Source organism: Scyliorhinus canicula, chromosome 9 (genome assembly GCF_902713615.1).
Source record: "Scyliorhinus canicula chromosome 9, sScyCan1.1, whole genome shotgun sequence".
Classification (NCBI taxonomy): Eukaryota; Metazoa; Chordata; class Chondrichthyes; order Carcharhiniformes; family Scyliorhinidae; genus Scyliorhinus; species Scyliorhinus canicula.
This window is the reverse complement of record NC_052154.1, coordinates 70157596-70181378: the sequence shown is the minus strand read 5'-3', so window position 1 is coordinate 70181378 and position 23783 is coordinate 70157596. Positions and strand designations below refer to the sequence as shown.

General features: G+C 48.9%; 1 protein-coding gene across 1 annotated transcript in view; it reads left to right on the top strand.

Moving 5' to 3' along the window:
* The window catches only part of LOC119971396 (cholesteryl ester transfer protein, plasma), a 58933-nt gene extending 36176 nt beyond the window's left edge, over positions 1-22757 (top strand). Inside the window, exons 10-16 of the mRNA XM_038806871.1 lie at positions 19-69; positions 875-1042; positions 16482-16549; positions 16641-16683; positions 19881-19950; positions 21883-21968; positions 22062-22757. Coding sequence (XP_038662799.1) covers positions 19-69; positions 875-1042; positions 16482-16549; positions 16641-16683; positions 19881-19950; positions 21883-21968; positions 22062-22151 — 576 coding nt within the window. The 3' untranslated portion in view covers positions 22152-22757. The remainder of the gene's footprint in view (positions 1-18; positions 70-874; positions 1043-16481; positions 16550-16640; positions 16684-19880; positions 19951-21882; positions 21969-22061) is intronic.
* Positions 22758-23783: the final 1026 nt, after the last annotated feature.

Genomic DNA, 23783 nt, shown 5'->3' with positions numbered 1-23783 from the left:
GTTTCTTTATCATTACAGAAACTGTTTGGAGACAGAGAATCTGACAAGCAGCCGAACATTTTACAGCAGGTGTGTCTTCATTTCAATCTTTAATAATGGGCTGCGTGGACAAAACAATTAGTAAACACTTTGGAGGAAGAGTCTGAGGAACTGCCTGTTCATTTGCACATGGCAATCTTGTGTCACTGACACACAATGTGTCTTCATTGGACTTTTGTGAAGAAAACAGAAAAGAAAATCGCTCCCAATTTTAATGAGGATGACAACTACTTTGTAAATTTCAACTTATTACTAAACTCCCTGAAACTTGATTCAGTTGGCAGGCTTGACCAGCATGGATACAGACATCTTTATTGCCTCTGATATCAACAGTACAAGTGGTCTGATGAAGGGTGATTTTCACATTCACTATCTGGAGATCAGGATCACAGCTTGATCTTCAGTCTATTTTATTGGAATGGAATGAAAATCAGACAGACTTTGCTCAATTACCCCCAGGTGGTGTGCAGACTCTTGCTTGCAGGTGCATGCTCTCATGTAAACCTGCATATTTTTCCATGCCTGTTCAATACATTGTGTTACAGATACCATTTTTTAAGCCATGATGTGGAGATGCCGTCATTGGACTGGACATGAAGAAATCTTACAACACCAGGTTAACGTCCAACAGGGTTGTTTGGAATCACTAGCTTTCGGAGCGCAGCTCCTTCATCAGGTGAGTCATCACAGTGTTGGACTTTAACCTGATGTTGGAAGACTTCTTACTGTACCTTTGTTAAAGTTCAGCCTTGATGAATTCAACTGATTTGCCCAATGAAAAACAGGATCAAGACCGTCACCCTGCTTTCAAAATATTTTCTGTGCTATTTTACAGATGATTCCTGGCATTCCTATGCATGATCTGATGATGAAACTTGGACCTCTTCGACCACCTGTCATTCTCTTCAAGCCTCTAGGCACCGTTATGCAGGCATCTATAGCTATGGAGGTTAATGTGTTGTCTAGCAGTAACAATACAGACACAGCACTCTATTTGGAAATGGTTAGTAGCTTTGATGATACCCCGGAAACAATATTTATTCGTGCAACAAATTGGGAGGGATAATGAGGGCAGCACAGTGGCACAGTGGTTAACACTGTTGCTCCACAGTGCCAGGGACTCGGATTTAATTCCCGGCTCGGGTCACTATCTGTGCGGAGTCTGCATGTTCTCCCCATGTCTGCTTGGCATTCCTCTGGGTGCTCCGGTTTCTTCCCACAAGTCCTAAAGATGCGCTGTTCGGTGAATTGGACATTCTGAATTCTCCCTCTGTGTACCTGAACAGGCTGCGGACTGTGGCGACTGCGGGATTTTCACAGCAACTTCATTGCAGTGTTAATGTAAGACTACTTGTGACACTAATAAAGATTATTATTATTACAAAGCAGGACAAAACTAGGCTAGCAGGGTAGACAAATGTCAAATGTAGTTTACTGTAGAAAAATGTGACTGAATAGATTGTGGAAGTAATGGGGATAAGAAAATCTGCTTTAAATGGTAAGGTTGAAGTAGGGTCAGAAAGTGGAGAGACGACTTCCGGTGGCTGTGATGCAGCAGTAAGCCACACATTTGGAAGCTCCCGTTTTAAAGAGATTTTTCGGCTCTTTTGAGAGCCCAAAACGGAAATTTTTCGACGTCTCCCGGTGGGGGAAGGTGTGCTGAACGACTTTCCCTGCAGTCCATGACTCGAACTCGGAGTGGAAAGGTGGAAAAAACAGCAGCAGCTCCTCAGAAAAAACGGGGGAAGGGATCCAAGATTGCCACTGACAAAGCTCCAGAGGGGTGGAGACTCTGGGCCCAGAAACAACAAACTGATCTCCTGCGCTGCTTTAAAGAATTCAAGGATGAAGTACTGAGCTCTCTGCAGGAAACAAACAGAAGGCTGTCAGAGATTCAGTCCACCCAGGGTGCTGCCATCAAGAAGTTGCAGACGCAGGCCATTGAACGAGAGGAGGAGGCCGTGGTCCTCGTGAGTAAGGTGGAGGGGCACAAAGCACTCCACAAGAAGTGGCGGGAACGCTTTGAGGAGCTGGATCACCGCATGAGGCGGAAAAACCTGCGGATCTTGGGCCTTGCAGAGGGGCTGGAGGGATCGGACCTGACAGCCTATGTGGCTGTAATGCTGAATTCGCTAGTGGGGGCCGGATCTCTCCATCTGCCCTTGGAGCTGGAGGGAGCGCACAGGGTGCTGGCCAGGAGGCCCAAGGAAGATGAACCCCCGCGTGCGGTGCTGGTGAGGTTCCACCGGTTCAGTGATCGGGAGTGTGTGCTGCGCTGGGCCAAGAAGGTGAAGAGCAGCAATTGGGAGAATGGGGTAGTGCGGATCTACCAGGACTGGAGTGTGAAGGTGGCTAAGCGGCGGTCCGGATTTAATCGGACGAAAGACGTGCTTTATAGAAAAAAGATAAAGTTCGGAATGTTGCTGCCCGCGCGCCTGTGGGTAACTTATTCGGACCGGCTTTATTATTTTGATTCCCCGGAGGAGGCGTGGGCCTTCGTGCGGACGGAGAAACTGGACTTGAACTAGGGGTTGGGGGTTGCGAGGTCGGCTGTAAGATATTAGTGCTGGATTCTGCTGTTGCTGTGTTCTCTTTTTCTTCTGTTGTTTTCTTCTTGTTTTAGTACTTTTGCAATTTTGATATGGTTATTTACGGAGGGGTTGTTCTGCTATGTTTTTGTTTTTGTGCTGTGGGACATTGTTTGGGCTGTGTATCTTGAGGGGAGGGTCGGGGGGGGTATGTTGTATTCTATGCCGGAGTGGGGGTATGGAGTGGGATATTTGGGAGCTGCGTCAGAAGGGTGTGGTGGGGCAGTGCGAAAGCGCGGGCTTTCCTCTGGTTTCCCGCGCTGCGGGGCTGGGGGGTGGAGATGGTGACGGGGGAGGCGGGGCCTTAACTGGTTCTTCCCCGCGCTGGAGCGGTGCCAGGAGGAGGGATAGATTGGGGGATGATCCCACTTCGGGAGGGGTCGGGCTATTGGTGGGAGTTTCCGGGGTCAGCAGAAGTTAGCTGACCCACGGAAGTACAATGGAGGACGGTTCGCGGCTGGGAGGGTTCCTAGCCTGGGGGGGAAGGGAGGGGGGGAAAGGGGAATACCGGGTTGCTGCTGGTAGGGTCAAGAAGGAGCTGGTGGGGGCTGGGGGGACAGAGGTGAGGGGTTGTCGCTATGGGGACGGGGTCGAGCAGGGGGTGCTGGCCTGGGGCGGGCAGTCGACGGGCTATGGCTAGTCGACGGGGGAGGGGGGCGGGACGCCCTCTGATCCGGTTGGTCACCTGGAATGTGAGAGGGTTGAATGGGCCGGTGAAGCGGTCGAGGGTACTGGCTCACCTGAAGGGGCTAAAGGCGGATGTGGCAATGCTTCAGGAGACCCACCTGAGGGTGGCGGACCAGGTCCGCCTGAGGAAGGGATGGGTGGGGCAGGTTTTCCACTCGGGGTTGGATGTGAGGAACCGGGGAGTGGCGATTCTGGTGGGGAAAAATGTGTCGTTTGAGGCATCGGAGGTGGTGGCGGATAAGGGGGGTAGGTATGTGATGGTTAGGGGCAGGCTACAAGGAGAGAAGGTGGTACTGGCTAGTGTGTATGCCCCAAATTGGGACGATGCGGGCTTTATGAGGCGTATGTTGGGACGGATCCCGGATCTGGAGGCGGGAGGTCTGATCATAGGGGGGGACTTTAATACGGTGTTGGATCCTTCACTGGATCGGTCCAGCTCTAGGACGGGTAGGAGGCCGGCGGCGGCCAAGGTACTGAGAGGGTTTATGGATCAGATGGGTGGAGTGGATCCATGGAGGTTTGTGAGGCCGAGGGCACGCGAGTACTCTTTCTTCTCCCACATACATAGGGTCTACTCTCGGATAGATTTCTTCGTGGTGAGTAGGGGACTGATTCCGAGAGTGGAGGAGGCCGAGTATTCGGCCATTGCAATCTCCGACCACGCTCCGCATTGGATAGAGTTGGAGATGGGAGAGGTGCGAGACCAACGTCCGTTGTGGCGGTTGGATGTGGGGTTGTTGGCGGAGGAGGAGGTGTGTAGGAGGGTCCGGGCAAGTATTGAGGGGTACCTTGAGGTGAATTATACGGGGGAGGTTCAGGTGGGGATGGTCTGGGAAGCCCTGAAGGCAGTAATTCGTGGGGAGCTGATATCCATCCGGGCACACAGGGAGAGGAGCGAGAGGAGTGAGAGGGATAGACTGGTGGGAAAGATGCTGGAGGTGGACAGGAGGTATGCAGAGGCACAAGAGGAGGGACTGTTGGGGGAGAGGCGCAGCCTGCAGGCTAAATTTGATTTGCTGACCACTAGAAAGGCGGAGGCACAGTGGAGGAAGGCACAAGGGGCAGTGTACGAACATGGTGAAAAGGCGAGTAGGATGCTGGCTCATCGGCTGCGTAAGCGGGATGTGGCTAAGGAGATTGCTGGAGTGAGAGATAAGAGTGGGAATGTGGTGCGGAAGGGGGTAGAGGTGAATGAGGTCTTCAAGGATTTTTACGGGGAACTGTACCGGTCGGAGCCAACGGGGGAGAGGAGGGGAATGGAGAGGTTCCTGCACGGGCTTTCTTTCCCGAAGGTGCAGGAGGAGAAGGTGGAGGGGTTGTGTGCGCCGATTGAGCTGGAGGAGCTAGTTAAGGGGATCGGGCAGATGCAGTCAGGGAAGGCACCGGGGCCGGATGGGTTCCCGGTGGAATTTTATAAAAAGTTTGTGGATCTAGTGGGCCCCTTGTTGGTGCGAACACTCAATGAAGCATGGGAGGGGGGGACTTTGCCCCCGACAATGTCACGGGCGCTGATCTCGTTAATTTTAAAGAAGGACAAGGACCCCCAGCAGTGTGGTTCATACAGGCCCATATCTCTCCTCAACGTGGACGCTAAGGTGCTGGCAAAAATCCTGGCCACCAGGATAGAGGACTGTGTGCCAGGGGTTGTGCACGCGGACCAGACAGGTTTTGTGAAGGGAAGGCAGCTGAACACGAATGTGCGGAGATTGCTGAATGTCATTATGATGCCGGCGATTGAGGGGGAGGCAGAGATAGTGGTGGCACTGGATGCGGAGAAGGCCTTCGATAGAGTGGAGTGGGGGTACCTATGGGAGGTGTTGGGGAGGTTTGGATTTGGTGAAGGGTTTATTAGATGGGTGAGGCTGCTATATGAGGCCCCGATGGCGTGCGTGGCCACGAATAGGAGGAGGTCGGAGTACTTCCGGCTTTACCGAGGGACCAGGCAGGGTTTCCCCCTGTCCCCCTTGTTGTTTGCACTGGCAATCGAGCCGCTGGCGATGGCATTGAGAGATTCAGAGAGGTGGAGAGGCTTGGTGCGAGGTGGAGAGGAACATAGGGTGTCGTTGTATGCCGACGACCTGTTACTGTATGTGGCGGACCCGGTGGGAGGGATGCCGGGAGTGATGGAGTTACTAGCCGAGTTTGGGACCTTTTCAGGTTATAAATTAAACTTAGGCAAGAGCGAGGTGTTTGTGGTGCACCCTGGAGACCAGGAGGAAGGAATTGGTAGGCTCCCGCTTAGGCGGGCAGGGGAGAGCTTTAGGTACCTGGGGGTGCAAGTGGCCAGGGACTGGGGGACTCTCCACAAGCATAACTTTACCAGGCTGGTAGATCAGATGGAGGAGGAGTTCAGGAGGTGGGACATGCTGCCATTGTCATTGGCGGGGAGGGTGCAGTCCGTCAAAATGACAGTGCTTCCGAGGTTCTTGTTCCTTTTTCAGTGCCTGCCCATATTTATCCCCAGGGCCTTCTTTAGGAGAGTGACTAGCAGTATTCTGAGTTTTGTGTGGGCACATGGGACTCCGAGAGTGAGGAGGGTGTTCCTGGAGCGAGGAAGGGATGGAGGTGGGCTGGCACTGCCCAACCTTCTGGGGTACTATTGGGCAGCCAATGTGTCAATGGTGCGTAAATGGGTGATGGAGGGGGGAGGGGCGGCGTGGAAAAGAATGGAGATGGCGTCATGTAGAGGTACGAGCCTGGTTGCCATGGTAACGGCACCGTTGCCGCTCTCCCCTAAGAGGTTTACCACGAGCCCGGTGGTGGCAGCGACCCTAAGAACCTGGGAACAATGGAGACGGCATCGGGGGGAAACAGGGGGCTCGATGGAGGCTCCACTGGGTGGCAACCATCGGTTCATCCCGGGGAACACGGATGGGGGATTCAGGGGGTGGCAAAGGGCGGGCATCAGCAAATTGAGGGACCTGTTTATTGGCGGGAGGTTTGCGGGCCTGGGGGAACTGGAAGATAAATTTGGCCTTCCCCAGGGGAACATGTTCAGATACCTGCAGGTAAAGGCGTTTGCTAGGCGACAGGTAGAGGGATTCCCTTTGCTGCCCTCGCAGGGGACGATGGACAGAGTGCTTTCGGGGGTGTGGGTAGGAGAGGGGAAGGTGTCTGACATCTATAAGGTAATGCAGGAGGTGGAGGAGTCGTCAGTGGAGGAGCTGAAGGCTAAATGGGAGGAAGAACTCGGGGAGCAGATAGAGGACGGGACTTGGGCGGATGCCTTGGAGAGAGTCAACTCTTCCTCCTCATGTGCGAGGCTTAGTCTCATCCAATTTAAGGTGCTGCACCGGGCCCACATGTCCGGGACTATGATGAGTAGGTTCTTCGGGGGTGCGGACAGGTGCACCAGATGTTCGGGGAGTCCTGCGAACCACGCCCATATGTTCTGGGCATGCCCAGCACTGGAAGAATTCTGGAAGGGGGTGTCGAGGGTGGCTGTATCCAGGGTCAAACCAGGGTGGGGACTCGCGATTTTTGTAGTTGCGGTAGAGCCGGGAGGGCAGGAGGCGAAAGAGGCCGGTGTCCTGGCCTTTGCGTCCCTAGTAGCCCGTCGAAGGATTCTGTTACAATGGAAGGATGCAAGGCCCCCAAGTGTGGAGACCTGGATCAGTGACATGGCGGGATTTATAAAATTGGAAAAGGTCAAATTTGCCCTGAGAGGATCAATACAAGGGTTCTATAAACGATGGCAGCCTTTTCTGGACTTCCTGGCTCAGAGATAGGTAACTGGGTCAATAGCAGCAGCAACCCGGGGGGGGGGGGGGGGGGGGGGGGTGCATTATTGTAGTGTTTATTCTGTAACTTTATAGTGTGTTAATTTGCGTTGTTGTTAAAATGCTGGGTTGTTCATGGGGATGGGGCGAATGTATATGATTGTTAATATTATTGTTATTTTCGGAATTTTACTAAGGTGCGTCAATGTTGTATAAAATCAAAATTTCTCAATAAAAATTATTTAAAAAAAAAAAGAAAGTGGAGAGACCTTTAATGTGTAGCTATGACAGCCATTCCTACGTTACAATGACAGCAATTCAAAAATAGTCCACTGGTTGGACAGTGGTTTGGGAAGCCCTGAGGCTGTGAAAGGTATCATGCAATTCCTTCTTTCTCTATTAATGGTACATTGGAAAATGAAATAGGAAATTAAATCAGTGGTTTGGTATCTAGATCTATTTAACACAATAACAAGGGGGTTAATGTAGAAGATCTTAATGATGCCTCAGATGGAATGTATTGGACCCTCCACTATCAGAAGGATACAAACACATTCTGAGGGGGTGCAACGTAGACTCAGTAGAATGTTTGGAGAGTTTATCAATTACAGGCGTGAGGAGATACTTGAGATGTTTGTTCCGATTCCTATGAAGAAAAAAGAGATATGAATTTCCCAGTGACCCATGCAAAGGGATCACACAATAAGATTTGATCTTTTAGGACTTTTACATTAACAAAATTTAAAAAACTTTGACTAAACACTACACTACAGAAAAAATATTTCCTTCCAACTTCTGAACACAACATGAAACAACACACCACATTTGTATTTTACTACACATTCTTAATAGATAATGTTGCTTTTGTATTTAAAGCTTCCAAACATCTCCCAGTGATTCAACAGGTTCTCTTTTTTGCCCCTCCCAGGGTGAATCTTCCAGTGTCCTTTTGAACAGTGTCACTGTCACTCGATCTCCTGAGCATACTTTCATGGACCTCTAGCAGCAAAGCACCCATTGATAACTCCTTGATCTTCATAATTAAAATTTTTTTTTTAGAGTACCCAATTATTTTTTTCCAATTAAGGGACAATTTAGTGTGGTCAATCCATCCCCTCTGCATATCTTTGGGTTGTGGGGGTGAGACACATGCAGACACGGGGAGAATGTGTAAATTCCATACGGACAGTGACCCAGGGCCAGGGTCGAACCAGGGTGCCCGGCGCCATGAGGCAGCAGTGCTAACCACTGCGCCATCGTGCTCCTTGATCTTCAACTCTGCATAACAAGAACTGTTCTTTTGAACAGGGGTTCTGCCCTCCACAGCATTCCATTTAGTGATTAACCCCAAAACAGTCTTCTCCTTCTGCCTGGCATAGTAACATCTGTTTTAGGTCTTCCTCCCCAACTGTTTCATGAGGCTGGAAGTTTCCAGCCCTCTTTTTTTTCAAAGTTAACCAGGTATTTTCTCCAACAAAAGAATGTTGAATGGTACCGGGAGTGACCAGAATGGTGGGATTACAATAGATGTCTCAAATGGAGGCACACTAATGATATAGACTGGATGGGGTGAATGCCTTATTTCTGGGCTAAAGCACTCTATGACTGTCCTGTCATTTCGGAGATTCTGAATGTGGTTGAGAAATTCAGTTCAAATCAGGTCAAAAAGGCAAATGGAATGTACTTTAATTCCACTGAGCAACTGAAATTGGAATTGTACAATAGAGTTAGCATGTAAATAGTAAATTATCGAGAAGAGGTAATTACCAAGTGTCCACACCCAGTATTTGCAGGCACGTTCGTGCTACCATCCACGGATTACATTTACCCAACAATATTCTCTGTCCTTTTTCAGACAAGTTAATCTCTTGTTAACCATTCACTCCTCATCTTCTGCCACTGTCAGACAATGGACATCCTGTTGCGTTTATCTGCAAAGCAGGTTTTAATTTTGTGGCCCTCTGCTGTAACCTGACTCCAGCATGTGTCAGTGTCAAAGCTGGAGGGCAGCTAATGCTCCTTGGTTACTTGGGGTTCCGACATGCTCCGGCCTGGATGCCACTCCAGTGTCAGCAAACGTGCAATTATTCCTAATACTGAGGTTTTCCATTCCTGCTGCCTTCAGATCAATGTCTGGAATCAAGAAAGTCACAGACCCTCACCGCCATAATGTTACATTACTGAAACTATTCATTTTCAGCTTAAATGTTTGGAGGTACATTTTACTGTGAAAGCGGTCTCCTCTGTCACACAATATTTGATGCCTTTTGGAAAGTTTGCACTGATGAGAAGGCTGAAAGGGGCTGGTTTAGCTCACTGGGCTAAATCGCTGGCTTTTAAAGCAGACCAAGCAGGCCAGCAGCACGGTTCGATTCCCGTACCAGTCTCCCCGAACAGGCGCCGGAATGTGGCGACTAGGGGCTTTTCACAGTAACTTCATTGAAATGAAATGAAATGAAAATCGCTTATTGTCACGAGTAGGCTTCAATGAAGTTACTGTGAAAAGCCCCTAGTCGTCACATTCCAGCGCCTGTTCGGGGAGGCTGGTACGGGAATTGAACCGTGCTGCTGGCCTGCCTTGGTTTGCTTTAAAAGCCAGCGATTTAGCCCAGTGTGCTAAACCAGCCCCATTGAAGCCTACTCGTGACAATAAGCGATTTTCATTTTCATTTCATTTTATGAGAATGTGCGGGGTAGTTCCCTTGTCCTAGGAGCTCTCATTTTAATCAATATAGTATTGTTTTACTTCACACTCCTGACCACAGCATGCAAATACAATGGGATATTTACATAAACCATAAGGTGGAGATGCAACATGGCAAAGTTCACGAACAGAAGCACCCTGGGATTAGTGTTTGCAAGTCTTGCAGGCTTCACATTTCCATTCCTAGTTGATGTTTGCATGTGATACTTGTATGAAGGCTTTTACTGAGTCAGTGTTTGAGCAAACTTATTCTATTGTGATGATCAAGATCAGGAGAACAATTCTCCACATGACAACATCATGCTCTGTAGAACACATGACCCATTAGTCTATTCCTATCTCACTGAAGTATCTTCAATGGATGATTCTGGGTTGGTGAGTCATCCAGTATATGATTCTAATGTTTAACACGATGACCTATATGAAATGAAATGAAAAACGAAAATCGCTTATTGTCAAAAGAGGAAGGAACGACAGGCGAGCTTTGACCGACTGTCCACCAGGAAGGCGGTGTGCCAACTGAGACGAGCAAGGGGTGTAGTTTATGAACATGGAGCTAAGGGCGTATGTTAGCAGGTCAACTCCGGAGGGAAGCAACGGCAAGGGAAATTCTTCAGGTATAGGGCAGGGAAGTTGGTGGTGGCTCCGGAGCTGATTAACAAGGTTTTTGAGGAGTTTTATGAGAGGTTGTACAGGTCAGAGCCACCCGGGGGAGACCGTGAGATGCAGGAATTTCTAGATGGGTTGGAGTACCTGAGGCTAGGGGAGGGGGACAGGGCTACATTAGAAGGAGCAATAGTGGAGCAGAAGATAAAGGATGCGATTGGGAAGATGCAGTCGGGGTAGGTGGCAGGGCCGGATGGGTTTCTGGTGGAATACTATAACAAATTCAAGTATAAGCTGGCACCCCTGGTGGAGATGTTTGATGTTTGAAGAGGCGATAGGGAAGGGGGTGTTCCACAAACCTTGGAGCAGGCATCGATTTCACTGTTGTTTAAAAAAAAGATAAGGATCCGACGGAGTGTGGGTCGTATAAGCCCACATCACTTCTTAATGTGGACGCAAAGGTATTGGCGAAGGTACTGGCGGGTAGGCTGGAGGGGTGCCCCCGAAGGTGATAGGTGAGGATCAGACGGCGTTCGTGAGAAGGAGGCAGCTCTTTCGAACATTAGGAGGGTTTTGAAGGTCATTATGGCACTGGCGGAAGGGAAGGAAACAGAGGTGGTTGTGGCATTGGATGCTGAGAAGGCATTTAACCGGGTAGAATGGGGGTACTTATGGCAGTTCTGGAGCGGTTTGGGATTGAACCAAGATTTGTGAACTGAGTAAAGCTATTATATAAGGAGCTGAAGGTGAGTGTCCGCACAAACAACATCAACTCGAGATACTTTTCTCTCCACCGTGGGACGAGGCAGGGATGTCCTATGTCCCCCCTGCTGTTTGCACTGGCGATTGAGCCGTTGGCCATCGCATTAAGAAGTTTGGGAGCATGGAAAGGAATAGTGCGGGGGGGGGGGGGGGGGGGGGGGGGGGATAGAGCATAGGGTGTCCTTATATGCCGACGACTTGCTGCTGTATGTGTCGGAGCTGAGTGTGTCGATAGGGGGAATATTGGAGCTACTGCGAGTATTTGGGTCTTTCTCGGGGTACAAGCCGAACCTGGACAAGAGTGAGTATTTTGTGGTGTCTCGGCCGGTGGGAGGGGAGGGGGGGGGGGGGGGGGGGGGGGGGGGGGTGCTGCCATTCCGTAGGGCAGGGACTCACTTTAGGTATCTGGGGGTGCAGGTTGTCCGGGAGTTGGGGAGGTTTCGCAGGTACAACATCACTAGTTTGGTGGGGAGAGTGAAAGCCGACCTGGCACGGTGGGATGGTCTCCCTCTGTCACTGGCGGGTCGGGTGCAGGCGGTTAAAATGAATGTGTTGCCACGATTTCTGTTTATTTTTCAGTGCCTACCGATTTTCCTGCCAAAGGCTTTTTTCAGGGCGATTGAGGGAAGGATTACCTCGTTCATATGGGGAGGGAAGGTGGCCAGAGTGAGAAAGGTGCAGCTACAGAGGGGAAGGCAGGCAGGGGGTTTGGGTCTTCCGTACCTGATGTATTATTACTGGGCGGCGAATGTGGAGAAGGTGCGGGGCTGGGTCAGAGGAGTTGATTCCCAGTGGGTCAGAATGGAGGAGATTTCGTGCGGGGGGTTGGGACTGAAAGAACAAGCAACAGCGCCGCTCCCGATAGCTCCGGGGAAATACTCGGGGAGTCCGGTAATAATAGCTTCATTGAAAATCTGGAGGCAGTTTCGCCAACATTTCGGGTTGGGGGTAGGGTCAAGGGAAATGCCAATTCGGGGGAACCACAGATTTGAGCCAGGGAGGTGGGACGGAAGTTTCTGGAAATGGGAAGAGAAGAGGATTAAGACGCTAAAAGATTGGTTTCTTAGGGGTCGGTTGGCAGGATTGAGTGAGTTGGAAGCGAAGTATGGGCTGGAGCAGGGAGAAATGTTTCGATACATGCAGGTTCGTGATTTTGCCAGGAAGGAGATACAGAGCTTCCCGGAGGAACCGGCCTCCACATTGCTGGAGGAGGTGCTGACGACAAGGGGACTGGAGAAGAGGGTACTGTCAGCGGTGTATGGAGCTATTTTGGAAGAGGATAAGGCACTAGCAACAGCGCCGCTCCCGATAGCGAGGGAAGGGATCAAAGCAAAGTGGGAGGAAGAGCTGGGAGATGTTATAGAGGAGGGGGTCTGGTGTGAGGTGCTCCGGAGAGTAAATGCCTCCACCCCATGTACGAGGTTGGGGCTGATATAGCTGAAGGTGGTATACAGAGCACATCTCACGAAGGCAAGGATGAGCCAATTCTTTGAAGGAGTGTGATGTGTGTGAGCCTTGCCGGGGGGGCTAATCACGTTCATATGTTTTGGTCCTGTCCAAAGCTAGGCAAGTACTGGAAGGAGATGGTTAGGGTAATTTCCAAGGTGGTGCACGTGAAACTGGACCCGGGTCCCCGGGAGGCCATATTCGGGGTGTCGGACCAGCCAGGGTTGGAAGCGGGTGTGGAGGCAGATATTATAGCCTTCGCCTCGTTGATCGCCCGGAGGCGGATCCTGCTGGGATGGAGAGCAGCCTCGCCACCCGGTGCCCTGGCATGGCGGGGGGACCTGTTGGAATACTTGACCCTTGAGAAGGTTAAGTTTGAACTGAAGGGAAGGACGGAGGGATTCTACAAATCATGGGCACTATTTATTACGCACTTTCAAGAACTGGATAACATCGAACATTAGTTGGGGGGGATGGGTGGGAGGGTTCTGGGGGGGAGGGGGGCTGTGTGTATTAAGGGTGACTATGGGTAATCCCTGATTCCTTTTTGTCATTTGTTTAGATAAACATGCGGGCTGATGTTTGGGGGCTGGTGGGAGGATGGGATCGTTGTTATTGTTATGGGGATTGACATATTTGTTGCTGATAATTGTTTATTGTTGGTGGGTGTAAATTCGGAAGAAAATGTTAAAAAGGAGAATAAAAATATTTAAAAGAAGAAAATCACTTTTTGTCACAAGTCGGCTTCAAATGAAGTTACTGTGAAAAGCCCCTAGTCACCACATTCCAGGGCCTGTTCGGGGAGGCTGGTACGGGAATTGAACCGTGCTGCTGGCCTGCTTGGTCTGCTTTCAAAGCCAGCGATTTAGCCCTGTGCTAAACCAGCCCCCTATATCTTCCCCTGAGTGGCGAAAGCACATGGCAGTGTAGCTCCATCTGCTTGTCAATGGTACAGGCAAGGTCTGGGAGAGGGGTTGCACAACGTGCAAAAACCGAGGCCCGTGCCTTCAGGGTGCCTGGGCTCAACCTGCGGCTTTTGCCTTTGCCATTAACGGCAGAATCGCCCCTCTCTCAAGTGGCCGGCTCATGCCTCAATGTGTGGTAGAGCAGAGTGCCAGATAATGTCCGGGAGTGAGAGCCCAAGTCTGTACAGCCATTTGGTTTGACAGTCAGGGTGCATTCTGGGTGATGTAGTCTGCTTTGGCCTCGTTTTCACCCTCCAGTGCAGGTGCCAGTCCACTAAAGACTTACAGAAGTCAAGGTGGCAGAGCGGGCCGGGGAGGGTAGGAAGGGTGGCGATTGCAGCAAAAGCAAGGCCTGGGACAACTGGGGTGTCAGACGAGGTGGATTGGGAATATTCATTTTTCTCCTCGGTGCACAAGGTGTTTTTGAGGATTGACTTTTTTGTGGTGGGAAAGGTGCTGTTGGCCGAAGTTTAAGAGGTCAGAGTGCTCGGCAATTGTGATCTCGGATCATGCTCTGCATTTGATCAACATGGTATTGGAAAAGAGGCAACCCAGAGGCCCGGTGGACAATTGATGTGGGGTTATTAGCGGATCAGAGCCTCTGTGACAAGGTAGGGAAGGTGATTGAGGAGAATGTGGGGTTTAATTGCACGGGGTTCACGTCGGTGGTGAAGGGAAAGTGATCTTGTTTAAGGCTGAGGTGGATAGGGAGGAGAGGGAAGAACACCAATGGTTGACAGAAGAGATTTTGGAGGTGGATGGGATGTACGGGGAGGGGACCCGGTCCAAGGTCTCCTGGCAAAGAGGAAGGTGTTGCAGGCAAGGTTTGACCTATTGTCCACGGGGAAAGCGATGCATCAGTTAAGAAGGGTCAGGGGGGCTGTTTATGAATACGGGGAGAGGGCAGGGTGTATATTGGCAGGTCAACTCCGTAGGGAGGTCACGGCGAGGGAGATAGTTCGGGTGTGGGACAAGACCCCCGAACTTGACGTATTATTATTGGGCGACAAGTGCAGATAAGCTTCGGGTGAGGATGGAGTCAGGCTCTTGCAGGGGGTCAGGGTTGCGGGCGCTGGCAACTGCGTCCCTCCGATGGCCCCATGGAAGTCCAATGGTGGTGGTCACGTTGAAGATTTGGAGACAGTTTAGGCAGCACTTTATGTTGGGTGCTGAGTCAGGGGGGATTCCGATCAGGGGGAATCATGGGTCCGGTCGGTGAGGATGGATGCAAGGTTCCAGGGATGGGAATAGAGGGGTATTAAGGAAATGAAGGATCTGTTTCTGGGAGGGCGATTTGCCGGTTTGGAGGAGTTGGGCACGTAATCTACCGCAAAGATTGCCAGTATATGCAGGTGTGAGACTTTGCGAGGAAGGTCTTCCCGAACTTCCCGATAGCCCCCGACTCCTCATTGCTGGAGGCGATGCTGCCAGCGGGGGGGATTGGAGAGGGGTGTTGTCTTTGTAATTTACGGAGGATCTTGGAAGAGGATGGGGTGTCCATGGAGAGGGTTAAGTCGGAGTGGGAGGAAGAGTTGGGGCTGGCGCTGGAGGTGGGTCTGTGGTGGGAGGTGCTGTGTAGGTCGACTCTGCGCGAGGCTGGGCAGCACGGTAGCGTAGCGGTTAGCACTATGGCTTCACAGCCCCAGGGTCCCAGGTTCGATTCCCGGCTTGACTGTGCGGAATCTAGACGTTCTCCCTGTGTCTGTGTGGGTTTTGTCCGGGTGCTCCGGTTTCCTCCCATAAGTCCCGGAAGATGTGCTATTAAATAAATGGACACTCTGAATTCTCCCTCAGTGTATCCGAACAGGAGCTGGAATGTGGCGAATGGGGGTTTTTCACAGTAACTTCATTGCAGTGTTAATGTAAGCCTACTTGTGACAATAAAAGATTACATATTATATAAGAGGCTGGGGTTGATGGAGCTGAAGGTAGTGTGTAGTGCGCACCTCACAAAGTCTAGGATGAGCTGGCTGTTCGAAGGGGGAAATCTGTGAGTGATGTGGGAGGGGCCCTCTGAACCATGTTCATACGTTTTGGTCCTGCCCAAAGCTGGAAAGGTTTTGGAGGACACCATTTCGGGGATTTTACATATGGACATGGAGCCCGGTCCCCTCGAAGCCATTTTCGAGGTGTCTGACCGGCTGGAGTTGCAGGCGGGTGCCGGGGCAGATGTTTTAGCCTTTTCCTCGCTGAACACTCGTAGATGGGTCTTGTTGGGGTGGAGGTAAGCTTCTCCATCCTGTGCCTCGGCCTGGCTGGGGACCTGCTGGGGTTTTGATCCTGGAAAAGGTGAAATTTGCTCAAATGGGACGACAGGAGAGGTTCTACAATTGTTGGGGTTTGTTTGTCATGCACCTTCGGGAGTTGGTTACTGTTGACTATTGAGGCGGCATTAGGGTGGGCTGGAGGGTTTTGTGGGGTTATTGTGAATTGTAAAACTGTTGAAATTTGTTGAAGAAAAATACTTTTAAAAATACATACATACACGGATAGAAATAGCACATTATCGCAGGTAAATTGGTCAATGCCAATATACTGGAGGGTTTTGCCATTTTTAAATTTGGAATTAAACCAGGAACCATGCATCAATAGAGTATCCCACTGTTGTTCAAGGTATTTGCATTTGTACATGGGATGGTTGTTTGCAGTGCTTTTGAGATTCAAGTCTTTTGGATGTTGCTAGGTTTAAAGAAGCAGAGCTGGCTGCATAATGTGAATTACAAAATTGATTCCCATGTCTGATAATGTTGTGGTTACAAAGTGTACCAGACTGAAACTGAAATAAAGGACCCCAGAAACAAGAGAAGCACTGGAGCCCATGGTTTCTTTCCCTGGCCCTAAGTGTACAAGGTTTGGTGATATTGGAGAGAATGTGATTGACGGGAGTAAAGACTTGTCTCATCTGATTCTAATTTAAAGGCTAACTGATTGATTGTTGCTGACAACTTCCTCTCCTTATATTTAGGATTCTGAAACTATTGTCCACGCATCTTATGCAGAGAGGAAAATGTGTCTGCGGCCCTCTTCTAATGCGTAAGTCCCTGATTTGCTACTCAACAATTATTTGGAACACTACATGTTATGACTGAGATTTGTTAACCTTTCAAACTGTGTCTCTCCATAGTTGGGCCATTAAAGTTGTAAGGAGTAATCCTGTGATCGCTCTGGTTAGTACACACAGACGTTTTACAATTTTGGAAAGCTTAAGTTGTTTCAGCAAGTTAAAAATTTTTCTTAAATTAATTGTAGCTTTCCAGAGATGCCATCGAAATGAAACAATATCCGGTAACCTTTATTTCTGTTGTCTTGAAGATGTAAAACTGCTTTTTTACGGTACAATGACACATTGGGCCTTAACTTCCAAACTGGCCTATCCATTGTAGGTATAGGTTTCTCCTGGCCTGCCCCTTCCCTCACAGTTTTCCTCGAGATGGGTCAGCTTTTCAGTGACTCATGGCACCTTTTGAGGTGTCGTGAACGATAGTCTGCATGAGGGAACAAAAGTAAGTTCAAAAGGTGATACCCATGCTCTCGATGCCAACCTATGTCCTCCCCCAATTCTCCCTCACGCTCTCCATCCCAACCTATGACCCCCCCACTCACCTCCCCAATTCTCCTCATGCCCTCCATACCAACCTATGGCACTTCCATGCCTATTCACTGAGTACACACTCTCAGAGTCAATGAACCCTTTAGTAATTATGGCCTTTGTGGAAAAGCTTTACACAGTTATTCATTGATATTTTTCTTTAAAAAAACACTTTTACTATGCCCTATGAAAATGCCAATCATCTAGACCTTAAAAGTATCAATAGAAAGAAACTGCAAGCACTTGAAACCACTTTATCTTGTGTAAATAAACATTGCGCAATTGACAAAATAGATTTAAGAGGAAGAACTGTTGATCCAGCCATGTTTTTCCTTGGGTCCAGCTGTTTCAATAGGCAAATGGATGTCTGGGCTATCAGCCAAGAATGCAAAATGTGGCTTGGCTGAGAACCAAAACATCTATTAGGTAGATTGGTTGATTGAGACTTTTATAGGGCTGTAGTAAAGGCAGCAAATTTTGCAAAAGTAATGAATGAATGACTTTTAAACCTTTTTCACATGCAATCGGTACTGTAAGGTTCATTGATTCTGTACAGAGTGTATACTGGGTGATTGGTCATGGAAGTGCCATAGATTGGCTTGGAGGGGGTGAGGCATCATAGCGATGAGTAGACAAGCATGAGCTGAGGGACAGGGAGTCTGGTGATGGGTGACTACAAGAGGGCCTAATATTAATAAAACAACTGAGATAAATTTCCAGTGCACCGAGGAGGGCCCATCTTGGCACTCGGCAGTCCCAGTGACTGCTTCCAAACTGTTTCCCGGGGTGACGGGCCCCCTCCCCATGAACAAAAATCCCACCTTTGCAGGCACTTCCTCCCAAGGCTAGCACACTGAGCCAGGAAATGTTCCAACCCCCGCTGCTGCCTTGAGAATGAGAATCCAGTCCACCGGGAGGGTTTCTAAGAATTGTTTTCATAAAGACTTCAGTTACTGAACAAGCTACCAGAAACGATGAGAGGAAACGGCGCCGGGGATAGGTCTTGAAAGGGAAATTTAAAAACTTTGTGGAAAGAGCAAGGGAATGGAATATCTTTTCCAGAGACCTGGAACTGGTACAATGGGCAGAATGGCCTCCATTTTGGACAGGAATATTTTCTGGATACAACTTATTAAAATTATGAATATCCTTGGCCTGCTTGGCCTTGGCAAGGTGATTGTGATTACTTTTGACATCAAGGCAATATTTGACCGAGTATGGCATCAAGGAGCCCTAGCTAAACTAGAGTCAATGGGATTCAGGGGGGAAACTCTTTGCTGGTTGGAGTCATACCTGGAAGATGGTTGTGGTGGTCGGAGTTCAATCATCTCAATTGCAGAACATCACTGTAGGAGTTGGTCAGGGTAGTGTCCTAGGCCCATCAATCTTCAGTTGCTTCATCAATGACCTGCCTTACATCAGAAGGTCAGAAGTGGAGATGCTTGCGGATGACTTCACAATGTTCAGCACCATTCGCGACTTCTCAGATAATGAAGCAGTCCATTTCCAAATGCAGCAAGACCTGGACAATATCCAGGCTTGGGCTGACGGTGGGCAAGTTACATTCACGCCACACAAGTGCCAGGAAGTGACTATCTCCTACAAGAAAGGATCTAACCATCGACCCTTGATATTCAATGGCATTACCGTCGCTGAATCACCCACTATCAACATCCTGGCAGTTACCATAGATCAGAAACTGAACTGGACTAACCACATTAATACTGTGGCTACCAGGGCAGGTTAAAGGCTAGGAATCCTACGGCGAGTAACTCCAAAGCCTGTTCACGATCTACAAGGCACAACTCAGGAGTGCAATGGAATAGTCTCCACTCCAACAACACTCAAGAAGCTTGACACCATCCAGGACAATGCAGCCTGCTTGATTGCTCCTCCTTCCACAAACATTCAAACCCTCCACCACCGACGAACAGTGGCAGCCGTATGTACCATCTACAAGATGCACTGCAGGAACTCACCAAGTTCCTCCGACAGCACCTTCCAAACCCACGACCATTACCATCTAGAAGGATATGAATAGCAGATACCTGTGACCCCCACCACCTGGAGGTTCCCCTGCAAGTCACTTACCACCCTGACTTGGAAATATATCGCCGTTCCTTCGCTGTCGCTGGGACAAAATCCTGGAACTCCCTTCCAAAAAGCACAGTGGGTGTACCGACACCTCAAGGACTGCAGCGGTTCAAGAAGGCAACTCACCACCACCTTCTGAAGGGCATCTAGGGATGGGCAATAAATGCTGGCCTAACCAGTGACGCATACATCCCAGAAATGAATTTTTTTTAAATTCAGGCCAGATTGACTGAACCAGGTTCCCAGTTATGGATTATATTGTAATTGGGAAGAGATGTCCAGATTTCTCTCCACTGACTAAGTCCATAGCACAACAGGCTCCAAGTTCGGGGAACCAGCTGCATTGTAGACCCATAAGACTGTGGATCTAAAACCGTGCACTGTACAATTTAGTCAACTGATTTCGCAAAGTTAAGAGTGAGGAGCTCGTCCATTCCATAGCCCCACTGATCTAACAAAAGTATTTCAACAACCTGTGGTCCGACTTGCTTTGTTCCTTCGCATGGAGAATAAACCAATCCCTTAGTATGTCCCGTGCTAATTTTAGCTTGTGCAAAGTTCAAATAAAAGGTTTGCCCAAGCCTTAAATGTTGTTCACTCTTCTGACTGTCTTGCGTCGATTCAAGGAATGAGCTGTGGTATTTGGGAATATTTCAGACTGTGGAAAATATGTTATTTCAGGATCAGAATGACGTTGAACATTATTTGGAGGCATTTTTCTCAATAGGAGGATTGGAAAAGATAATCTCTTGTGAGTATACCTGTGGGGGAACAGGGATTGAGCAAGATAGATATGAACTGCAGGGTAGATCTGGTTCGATTATGGTGTAAAGCATAGTGATTTTGTGCCAGTGTGAATTATGTTTTGTGTTGTGTAACAAACACGAGATTAAGGAGACTATGGGCACGATTTTCCGGTCGCTGTGCTGTAATTGCATTTGCCGATCGGCTGGAGAATCCCTGCTTGCGCCGAAATCGGGGGCGTCAACGGTTTTGCAATGCTCCGCCCCCTCAAAAACGAGTACTCGGGGAGTATGCCACATGCCGTATGGACGGCCTCAGGACGTCACCTGAAGCCCCCCCCCCCCCACTAATGCTCCACCCCGCTGGGCCACGTTCCCGACAATGTGGACCCCATTTGGCGGCTGCGGACTGAGTCCACCACCGTCACAGTCGGGGGGGTGAGGGGGGAGGGGGAGGGAGCCATTCCGCAGGCAGGGGGGTGGTCCAGGGTGGCTAGGTCGGTTACAGTGGGCAGTTTTTGGCAGGTTGTGTCTGCGTGCGCGGCAGACGCCATATTGCACTGGCACCTGTGCAACCTCCCCCACCGGATGGAGGATTGGTGCAACTGTTGCGCCGTTTGTTTCTAGCGTAAAACGCCACTGTTCCCATGCCGGCCTCAGCACTTTGTCTGCAAATTGGAGAATCCAACCCTTTGACTTCAGAATTGAATCATTATAGTATTCTTCAGATGATCCTTTGTCAAAGCTAAAAGACATAGAAAGCGGGAAATATTTATACTGTGGAGTGAGAGAATGAAAGATCAATCAAAGCCACGGAAACCAAGGGAACAATGTGCTAATGGCAGTCCCCAGAGAGAACTAAAGGTGTGAAAGTGAGTCTTGTTTACAATATCTAATTGGAGAGTGATTTGTCTCCCACTCTCTCCTATCCACCCTCCAAGAACACCTTTATTTTGATTTGTGGGACAGCACAGTGGTTAGATCTGCTGCCTCATAGCGCCAGGGATCAGGGTTGAATTCCGGCCTTGGGTGACTGTGTTGGGTTTGTACACTCTTCCCCCTGTCTGTGTGGGTTTCCTTTGGGTACTCGGGTTTCCTCCCACAGTCCAAAGAAAAGCAGGTTAGGTGGATTGGCCATGCTAAAATTGCCCCTGACTGTCCAGTGATGTGCAGTTAGGAGGGGTTATAGTACGGGGGGGGGGTGTGCGCCTGGGTAGAGTGCTCTTTCAGAGGGTTGGCACAGACTTGATTGGCTGAATGGCCTCCTTCTGCACTGTAGGAGTTCTATGGTTGAATCCATTGCACCAACCAAAAAAGCACCATGAAGCTTCATTCTACATTTTTTTTCATCACCAGTTTCTGAGCAGCTCTATCATGTTGAGGAGAATCATTCCGAGAAACAAGAGGCCAAATGTGAAGGATTGTTGCTGCGGGTCCCGTAACTCCTATATCCAACTGCTGGCAGCTGTCGTCACTGAAATCCTGTCTGTTAATCCATGGCAATATACAGGAATGTGGCAGCAACATGTTTTTCTGTGCTGAGGCCATGTTGCTGCCTGCCTTTTGTTGTTCAATGGTAGCAGAGTTGGTGCCGCTGTTAGTTTGTGGGTCAGATGCAGTGCATTTGTAGTTTTAATCCACCTTCAGCTGTGGTCTGAATACACAATATTCACGAACTAGTAAAGTAAAGTCGTCATAGTCCCAGATGACTATAGGCTGCTTTTCCCTTTGAAGGGGAGAGCTGACTGGTGGTTATTTAACCTGAGGATCACCACAATCAGGTGAGGGGCAATGTTGAGAAGGTGGGGCCTTCATGAATAACCTTAGCTGGCAAGCGATTTACTAACTGTATACACCTTGAGTGTTGACTATCTGTTTAATCTTGTCCGTGGCTAGGCTGAATTTAAATAAACGTAACTCATTTTTTCTTCTATAACTAGATGTGGAATTTTACATAACATCCTTGCTTGATAAAAAGGGACTGCACTATTTTAACGTTACCAACTCTGTGATGGAGACAAATGAGGTAGGGAATGATTACAAATGTCTTTTGTAAAGCATTTTGATGGCGGACGGCCAACAGTATGATGGATCTCTCTGGTCTTGTCTCTTCCTGCAGGGTTATGTGACAATTGCGACAGACTTTGGCTTTCCACGGCAGTTGCTAGAGAATTTCCTCCAAAATCTCACGCCGACGGCAAGGTCATAAATCCAGAGGATTGGTTGGATATGGAGCCAATGAAATGAGGGCTTGCATTAGCTTGAAAGAAAGGTCTTGATCTTTGTACTGAAGACATGTTTAACTGAATTTCCCAAATCAATGATTTACTGTTATTACTCTGACATATGTTTGTGAATAGCATATATTATATAGAGGGCATTTAATTGCTCTGAATCAGACTGCAAAGCAGTGCTTAATCTTTTATGTTACTTTTATCCTTTCAAGTTCTAATCCATGATATCTTGTCAATCCTCTCCTATGCTACAATGCTCAGTCTCCTAATGGCTCCTTACTCTAATGAGATGATCCATTTTCAACCATTTCAATTTTCGTTTAGATTATTTTAGAATATTTTAGATTTTACTTGGGGTGGGGGGTGGTTGTGGTGGGGAGGGAGCGAGAGGTTAATTTTCTGGGAAGACTTTGGAAGGCGTAAATTCAGTGTTTAAGAAACCTCTTCTGGAATAGCCACCTAGATTCTGTTTGGCCAGTTTACATACCCCACTTCCACACCCATAGACATAGACATAGACATAGAACAGTACAGCACAGAACAGGCCCTTCAGCCCTCGATGTTGTGCCGAGCAATAATCACCCTACTCAAACCCACGTATCCACCCTATACCCGTAACCCAACAACCCCCCCCCCCCCCCCCCCCCCTAACCTTACTTTTTAGGACACTACGGGCAATTTAGCATGGCCAATCCACCTAACCCGCACATCTTTGGACTGTGGGAGGAAACCGGAGCACCCGGAGGAAACCCACGCACACACGGGGGGGACGTGCAGACTCCGCACAGACAGTGACCCAGCCGGGAACCGAACCTGGGACCCTGGAGCTGTGAAGCATTTACGCTAATCACCATGCTACCGTGCTGCCAACCCCTCACAGACTGCCTCACAACCTACCAGCCCCAACTCCACAACAGTGTTCTGTTCTATCTTTTGACGGTGTTGATGATTCCTGCTATTCTATTATGTTTACCTGGACAGTGGGTTTCAGCAGGCCCTTTCAGTGTGGAGGTTGATTCCTGTCGAGCTAGAATTTCGGCTATATAAATGCAAATTGTTGTCGAATGAGCTGCCATGCACTGATCACCTACCTCGATTAGTATTATCTGTAATCTTGTCTGTATGTTACAGTATTGTAAGCAATTGTATAGTTTTCAAAATGTAATGTCTTATTTCAAATGGAGCCAATGAAAACATCACTGACCATCAGATGTTCTCATCACATCTAGGTGTCTGTTACATTTCACAACAGTTGGGAAAGTTGTATGGATGATTAAAGCTCTTAATTATAACATGAAAATTGGGTTTCTGGAGGGTTTTCTACACCGGGGAAATGATTTGAATCGTGTTACTCAACGTAAAGGAGGAATTTGCATTCATCTAGTGTCTTGTACAACAACAGGATGCCCCAAAGTCAACTAAATGTATACTCGCTGGAATGTATGAAATGTGACTCACCAAAGTCCTAGAAAGAGCAATGACCAAATAATCTGTTCTGGTGACCTTCGTTGAGGGTTAAATATTGACCAGACCACCAGTGTAATTCCCTTGCCTTTCTGCGGTTAGTGTCATGGGATCTTTACATCCACTTGAGCTGGCAACTGGGG